The sequence below is a fragment of the Myotis brandtii genome, unplaced genomic scaffold, assembly GCF_000412655.1.
Source record: "Myotis brandtii unplaced genomic scaffold, ASM41265v1 scaffold550, whole genome shotgun sequence".
Classification (NCBI taxonomy): domain Eukaryota; kingdom Metazoa; phylum Chordata; class Mammalia; order Chiroptera; family Vespertilionidae; genus Myotis; species Myotis brandtii.
The window spans coordinates 2,947,544-2,955,704 of record NW_005370043.1 but is presented as its reverse complement, the minus strand read 5'-3'; the positions used below and the strand labels follow the sequence as shown (position 1 = coordinate 2,955,704).

General features: G+C 42.5%; 1 protein-coding gene and 1 long non-coding RNA gene across 2 annotated transcripts in view; one reads left to right on the top strand and one right to left on the bottom strand.

Annotated features, from left to right (window-relative positions):
- The window catches only part of CNNM2 (cyclin and CBS domain divalent metal cation transport mediator 2), a 97,168-nt gene that overhangs the window by 75,967 nt on the left and 13,040 nt on the right, over window positions 1-8,161 (top strand). Inside the window, exons 2-4 of the mRNA XM_005878230.2 lie at window positions 2,283-2,426; window positions 5,431-5,568; window positions 7,575-7,744. Of these exons, the coding sequence (XP_005878292.1) occupies window positions 2,283-2,426; window positions 5,431-5,568; window positions 7,575-7,744 (452 nt within the window). The remainder of the gene's footprint in view (window positions 1-2,282; window positions 2,427-5,430; window positions 5,569-7,574; window positions 7,745-8,161) is intronic.
- The window catches only part of LOC106728170, an 8,777-nt gene continuing 7,277 nt past the window's right edge, over window positions 6,662-8,161 (bottom strand). The window contains exon 2 of the long non-coding RNA XR_001364432.1: window positions 6,662-7,342. This is a non-coding gene — a long non-coding RNA (uncharacterized LOC106728170). The remainder of the gene's footprint in view (window positions 7,343-8,161) is intronic.

Sequence of the window (8,161 nt, the reverse complement as noted above, 5' to 3'; positions counted from 1 at the left end):
CCCATTTAAGCAATCCTATCCTATATAATCTATCTATACTAATAAAAGGGTAATATGCTAATTATACTGGGTCAACCGGCCATCTTCCGGACATCTGACTTCCTTCCGGACAAAGCCATGGTGGTGGGGGCTGAGGCAGAGGCAGTTAGGGATGATCAGGCCAGCAGGGGAGGGCAGTTAGGGACAACGAGGCAGGCAGAGGCAGTTAAGGGCGATGAGGCAGGCAGCCAGGTGAGCGGTTAGGAGCCAGCAGTCCCGGATTGCAAGAGAGATGTCTGACTGCCGGTTTAGGAGCCAGTGGTTCCGGATTGTGAGAGGGATCCCAGATTGGAGAGGGTGCAGGCCGGGCTGAGGGACCCCCCCCCCCCCATGCACGAATTTCATGCACCGGGTCACTAGTCAATAAATAAATTTTTTAAAAACCTGAGAAATTGAAAACATTTTAATTCATTTTGAAAGGACAATCACAAATCCATTTTATGTTAACATAAATAACACTGAACTTAAAATCACTATTTTCCAAAATAAGAGTATTAAGTGTTATTGTTTTACCTTTTTTTTGTAGATCTCTTTATTATCTAGCTAAGTGGAAGGCAGCTGGACTCTCTTCCGCATTCAGTCCGTGCAGTACGACTGTTTTAGTTGAAGTATATGAAGAAAATCTGGCCTCAAACAGATATGTATCTGGAAAAGGTTCAACACTCGGCCCAGGATCTAGCCTACTCCTGGGCAAACAGTGTGAATACTCCCCTCCCACTCCCTTGATCCAGGTTACTCCCCACCCCACCCCCAAAGGAGGCAGAGAAGCAGAAAAAGAAAGGGAAAAACACATTTTATTGCGTGCCCCACCCTGTCCTGTCTCCTATACCTCACCTCACCACCACTGGCCCAGCAAAACCTCACCTCTACCCTCTTCTATAGCCTTTTTTGATAATCGTGGGTATTCTCTTGATACTACACCAAAACTCCATAAGTGATAGTTTCTTAAAGGTTCGTTGCTGTGTGTGTGTGTGTGTGTGTGTGTACACACACACATACATATAACATATATATATATATATTGTTTTTCTCTAAAGGTTTGTTGCCATGTAGAATCAAACTATACAGTGGATTTTGGGTGCCACACACACACACACACATATATATATATATATATTGCTTTTCTCTAAAGGTTTGTTGCAATGTAGAATCAAACTATACAGTGGATTTTGGCTGCAGTTGAATTAAAATCCTTTGGTCTGAAATCTTCCTTACAGAATTCTGGACAATATATTTAGATCCTTGCCCACTCCAGGAAGTAGTTTCATTCTTACCCCTCCCTCCTCCCTGAGGTTAGGCTAGACCTGCTTCCACAACACAGAAAGAGTGCCTTTAGAGCGCAGAAAGCGGGGGACGCTGCCTGAATGACCAGGTGGCGAAGGTGAGCATCGCCCGTGGCGTCCTGTGGCAGCAAAGGCTGCTGCTGTTTTCCTGAATGTGACGGGCTCGTTTTGTTCACTTTTAGGAAAATGTCTGCTCAATAATAAGCTAAATACCATGGTTTGTCTAGTAGTCATTCTTTCAAGTCAATTGATGTTCATTGAAGAAAGCGGCTGGAACCAATTGTGCAAATGCTTTACCTCAAGACACCGTCACACTTCTGCAGGCAGCACACGTGTTTCATGCTCTTCCCTTTTGTCACATAGAATATTCAAAGGCAGGTCCTTGGTGCCAAGATATAATGGAATTAAAACCCTTACTGCTTTATTAAGGATATTCTTAAGGGAAATGGACTCCCCCCTTGTTACTGACGTGGTGGTGGAGAACCCCGTAGTCGCTAGTACATTTTCCTCCACTGCCTTGATTTGTGCTCAGGCACCATTGGTTCAAAATGCCAACCATTGGACTTAGCAGACCTCCTATAAAACGGTCTTGGGCATCCTTAGGGGTCCCTGGCCCATGCTTTGAGAACCGCTCTCCTAAAGTAAAGTGGCAACTGCCAAAAGGTCACAGAGGAAGAGCTAACATCACTGAAGACAATTCTATTAGGAACCCGGTGGTAATGTGGGGGCAGGGCAGTGTGTGTAGAAGGTGATATTCTTCTGGCTTACCTGGTCTTGCTTTTGATGACTCACGAACCGTTTCCGTTTGGGGTGTTTCCATGCATTTTAAAATGTTGCACTGCACACTTTGATCATCTGGTATCTGTGTTTGCTGCTGTTTTTTCCCCATAATCATACCTAAGACTTTATTCAGGAAATTCAGAAGATTACCTCTTAACCTTTGCTTTCTTTTCTTCAAAGGTAAATCTCACCTGGCTATTGTGCAGCGAGTTAACAATGAGGGGGAGGGGGATCCATTTTATGAAGTCCTGGGAATTGTCACCTTAGAAGATGTGATTGAAGAAATCATCAAATCGGAGATTCTGGATGAAACAGATTTATACAGTGAGTAGCTTTGCCTGAGAGTAATTTTCCCAAACCTTTGCTTTCTTGATCATGTTGTTTGTGAGTCATTTGACGTCCCTCCAGTTGTTGTCCACCTGTTTCCAATTATGCACTATGTGTGTAGGCTGTGTGCGGCCTGTCGGTGTATCCAGTCTCGTCACCAGAGCGGGGCAAGCAGGGCAGGTCCTGTAATGTTGAGTGGCAATATGGTTTTCTTTCTTTTTTTGAAAAGCCAGCTGATTCCAACCATTCATCTGGGCATTACTTGGCCTGACCAGAAAATTTATTTTGCACAATTAGGTAAATTGTTTTCAGATAAATTTCTGTTTCTACTTAAGGTCATAATTCAAGTCCTTAAAAAGTGAGGGGATTTATTAAATTGACGAAGAGCTGTGGTGTAAATTTTCTAGCTCTGATAGATGAGGGTAGAGGTGAGGTTTGCAAGTGTGGTTTTGCTGGGGCAGCGGTGGTGAGGTGGGGTATAGAAGGCAGGACAGGGTGGGGTACACAATAAAATGTGTTTTTCCCTTTCTTTTTCTGCTTCTCTGCTCCTTTGGGGTGGGGTGGGGAGTAGCGTGTGCCAGGGGCGGGGGAGGGGAGTATTCACACTGTTTGCCCAGGTGTAGGCTGGATCCTGGGCTGAGTGTTGAACCTGAATCCTGTTCTATCTGAGTCCACAACTGGATCGTCGGACTGTGCAGCTTAAACCTTCCTCAGCCTCACTCTTGCCAAAGGTGTCCCAAGGCCTGAGATGTTTGGGGTCTCAAAGGTCGGGTAGAGAAAGAGCCGGGCGCCGGCTGTTTGGTTTTTGAAACACGATTGGAACGGATCATTCAAATGGCCCGAGGCACTCGGGGCAAAGTGATTTGATTCAGTTCCACTAGAACTGAATGTCCCTTATTTTAAAATTGAGAAAGTTTTCCACATGCCCTTTAAAAGAATAGATTTTATAATTAGCCAGTGACCTGCTTCTGAGAAGTATCTTATTTTCCCCTCACATCTCTATAGTGTTCTTAAAAAACTCCAGTGTCTATGTGGTTTCAACACTTGGAGAGTAGTCAGAGGTCACATAATACAGAATATTGTCATGCGTGTCTACATTTTTTTTCATTGTTCCTCACAGTGACTGTTTAATACCAAGTGTGTATTTGTGTATTTATGTGTTTCCCCAGGGGTATTACTCATCATAAGAAAGGTAGTTTAGACATTTATGAGATCTTCTATTTGTACTTGTGAACTTTTTTCAAACGTTGGTTAGATTGATTTCATACAAAAGTGTTGTCTAATGTAACTTACTGATATGAAATGCTGAACATGTGGTTTCCTGTATATTAATTAAATAGGTGATCAGAGATGATAACTTTTGTCATTTGAACATTATTTTACATCTTTGTGTTGATTTATACTGTCTGATTCTCAAAAGAATTTGAGATAGAAGAACAGTATAAGTTGTGATCATTTTCTCCCCAAAACAAGCCTAGTAAGCCATCTGTTTCGCCCTAGACATGAAATGGTAGTGCAAAGACTTTTGATTTTGGGGAAAGGAGCAAGCACTTGAGGCCTTGTCTTTAATCTAGTGTTTTTCTTGATTATTATTTTGTCCAGAAAAATATGTGAAGACAGGTTTTGCATTAGACCTTCTAGATCAGGAGTTGGCAAACTACAGTCCACGAGTGCCTGTTCCCTGTTTTCGTGTGTCTCACAAGCTACGAATTTTAAAATTGTGTTAAAAAAAATAAGAATTATTTTGTGACATGTGAAAATGATATGAAATTCAAATTTCATGTCTGTGATAAAGTTTTATTGGAACACAACCATTCTAATTCATTCAATATGGCAGCTTTTGCTAAATAGCAGAGCTTAGTAGTTGCAACAGAGACTGCATGATCTTCAGAGCCTGAAATATTTACTACTTAGTCCTTTACAGGGGAAGTTTGCTGACTTGTGTTCTGGATCACTTTCTTCATTTTTGCTTGACCTTGAGAATCTTGTGATCTAGGTAGAAATGAAGCTAACAGATGTTACTTAAAACAGTCTTGATTTTTTTAGAGAGAGGGGAATGGAGAGAGAAAGAGAGAAAAACTTTGATGTGAGAGAGAAACATCAATCAGTTGCCTGCTGCATGCACCCTGACTGGGAATTGAACCAGTGACCTTTCGGTGCACAGCACAGTGCTCAAGTAACTGAGCCACGCTGGCCAGGGCTACAGATGTTACTGTTAAAGTGCTTTTCTATGAAAGTGTTTTGGTTTGTTTCTTAAGAGATTGTGCTCAGATATTTGTTTCATCTTTCAGCACAGGCTAGGAGCCTGCCCAAGGCAGGGACACACTTCCTTCGTGTCCTCTGTAACAGTGACCGTTCTTCGCTGTGCAGTGACACAGGAGCAGGAGACTATGCGCCCTAGACTACATCCTCGGTTGCTATGGGTTATATAGGTTTTATGTGGGGAGGGTTTTGTTCGAGGCTGCCCAGTCATGTACCTGTAAGGGCTCTAAAGATACCATGAGGTATATTTGTCGTTGCTACTAATCAGGTTGCCTGTTACTGACTCTGGATTGCCGTTCTGACCGCGCAGCACTGATGTGATGAGGATTCTCTCTTCTGTCCTCTTTCCATGTGGTGTTTGTGCGTAGAGCAGGGGTGGGCAAACTTTTTGACTCGAGGGCCACAATGGGTTCTTAAACTGGACCGGAGGGCCGGAACAAAAGCATGGATGGAGTGTTTGTGTGAACTAATATAAATTCAAAGTAAACATCATTACATAAAAGGGTACGGTCATTTTTTTTTTTAGTTTTATTCATTTCAAACGGGCCGGATCCGGCCCGCGGGCCGTAATTTGCCCACGGCTGGCGTAGAGTGTCCGAAATCTGGAGAGAATTGTGTGTTGGACGGTTGACTAATTCTCTCTTCTAGCCTTTGCAGTATATTTTGTTCTTTTCATTGAAAAAGGGCCCTGATCTAGAATGAAATGCATTTCCTTGCTTTTTTCTTATTCTTTCCTCAGCGGATAACAGAACGAAAAAGAAAGTGGCCCATCGTGAAAGAAAGCAAGATTTTTCTGCCTTTAAGCAGACAGACAGCGAGATGAAGGTTAAAATATCACCACAGCTTCTCTTGGCCATGCACCGTTTCCTAGCAACAGGCAAGTGCAACTTATCACAGTTTGAAATCTCTACCAACCCCGAAGCGAGTGTTTCTCACCCACCGCTGACTGGGGTGGGCTGGGGTGGAGACGGGGAAATGGGGTGAAAAGTAATGCCACGTTTGTGTTTTGTTTTAGTTTTGTTTTTTTCTTTTTAAATTCTCTCCTCTCCTATGTTCAGTGTCGGCATGAACTCTCTGAGACATTTACCAGGTGGACCAGTAACTTAAATTGGTCTGAAAGGTAAGGATGAATGTTAGTGCCACACTGCATGTGAACAGTAGGCCAGGTCCTCTGCTTCCAGCTAAGCCCCTGGGAGCGCCAGCTGGCGGAGTAGGCTGACAGTGCGAGCCAGACACCACCTCGCTGTGTGTCGGACAGCTGAGTAATTCTCTCTTCAGCTTGCCTTGGAGGAACAGTGGATGTCAGTGATAACACAGGTGCTTTGACTTACAAAGAAGAAAAATAGATTTTCAAAGTGAAATCTTTCGGACTTAATGAAATCAGAAATTCTGAGAACTTTGATAGGGATTTCTTGACGGCCTCTTCAAATCAGATTATTAACTTGGGCCCATTCCAGGAGGCAAATGTGCACATTGTTAAAAACACCAACCCAGCCGGCACTGACTGCTCCATAGAGGTCAAGGTTGAATGAACTTAAGAGACTGACTAACCCTTCTCACATCCCCAGTGGCTCTGTAGGTAAAGGCTGAGCTCTGTTGGCCAGGGGAAGTGAGAGAAAATCTGAAGGTACCCCGTGACCTGTAGAAGACGTCTGTGTCCAAGATGGGCAGCCAGCACCTTCCAACTGCGTGCAGCACGCTTAGAATATTTTGAAAAGAAGGCCAACAACAGCCACATGAGGGGATGTTGTGCACTTTTTAAAATCATGTTTTCAGATAATGGAAATGCTCACAATATAATATTTACAACATGGGGAAATACTCATAATTTAATGTAAAGTGAGGACAAACAGGATATAAATCTGTGTGTACAGGAAGGTGATAGAGTCTTTTGGACGTACACACATGCGCAGGCACAGGCCTAGGCGAGGTACTGGGAGGAAATGCTCATCACCAGTTGCTCACAGTGGTTGGTTTATAGGTCACTATTTATTGTCCTCTTTGTCTTTTTCTGTATTTTCCAAAATTTCTACAATGTACTATCTTATTTTGTTATTACAAAAAAGCACAGAAGCTAATACAGAATTTATATTTTTCACATATAACATCATTTAAAACATTTAAAAACCTATAAGCAGTATTTCTAACTTCCTTGCTTATTCTTTCTCTAATGTGATATTCTTCTTCATCACCCAAGAACCACAATTTAAAATGAAATGTTATCCTACTCTGCCTCTGAGATACCATAAAGTCCAGTTTCAGAATAACACCTTTAAATCAGTAATTTTGGCTTTTATCTTAAATAAAATGTATGTCTTTGTAAATATAGATGAACATAACTTTTTTAAATTAGCAAGTTGGAGTGCATGTTGATGTGTGCACGTGCCTTGCTTTTATCCCGAGTCTCTCTGTGTCCCTCATTCCCAGACTTTTCTCAGGGCAGTTGAATGGGAGATGGAGATGTGGGGCACTGCGTTGTGCACCTGGTACTAACCCACAGCTAGATGCTTCCTGACCGTTGCTTCTTCCTTTGGCTGTTGTTGGACAGTCAGGCTGTTGTGGCTGTTGAAGGACATCCTGGCAGTCAAGGAGCCTGCTTCCGGTTGATTTTCATTTGTATCAGTCAGAAAATTAGAGTGTTCTTATGAGAACTAAAACCAATGACAGATTGAAAAGGAAGAATTTTAAAGAAACAAATATGAAAATGCAGCATTTTCTAATTTCTCCCAGGTAATCTGCCCCCAGTGGATCACCAAACGGAAGCCTCGTTAATCCATATTGCATCACTTTAATTCCAAGTATTATTACCCAAATACCTTAATCACTAGTCTAATATTTTCTGTCCATTTGAAGTGTAATGTCAAGTTGTGTTTATATCTGTAGAAGTAGAAGCATTTAGCCCATCCCAGATGTCAGAGAAGATCCTTCTAAGGCTGCTAAAGCACCCCAATGTCATCCAGGAACTGAAGTATGATGAGAAGAACAAGAAAGCCCCAGAATACTACCTCTACCAGCGCAACAAACCTGTAGACTACTTCGTTCTCATTTTGCAGGTCAGAGACTTATTCAGTAGCTGTTTGATCTCATTGAGTACCCACCCTTCAAGTTCTGAGATTTGGTCTAGGTGAATGGGTGTCGGATTTTACATACTTCTGGGGTAGCCGTGTAAGTGGGAGAATTTCATCTCCCCGTTTTCATATCCGTAAAATAATCTATATACTAGTATATAAAAGGCTAATATGCTAAGTGTCCGTCCAGGTAATGACATCACGTAGCAAAACCCAGCTTCCTCTCCCTAGCAACTAGCCTCCTTGGAGTTTCTTCAGCCCAGGAACAAGACTTACTTTATAGCCAGGTGCAAACACTTTACACTGTAACCAAATGTCTGTGAAGCATTTTCCCGTACCTCATCTCATTTGATCCTCACAGAAGTCCTGGAGTAGGTAGATAGGAGAATCCCATTTTCGGTG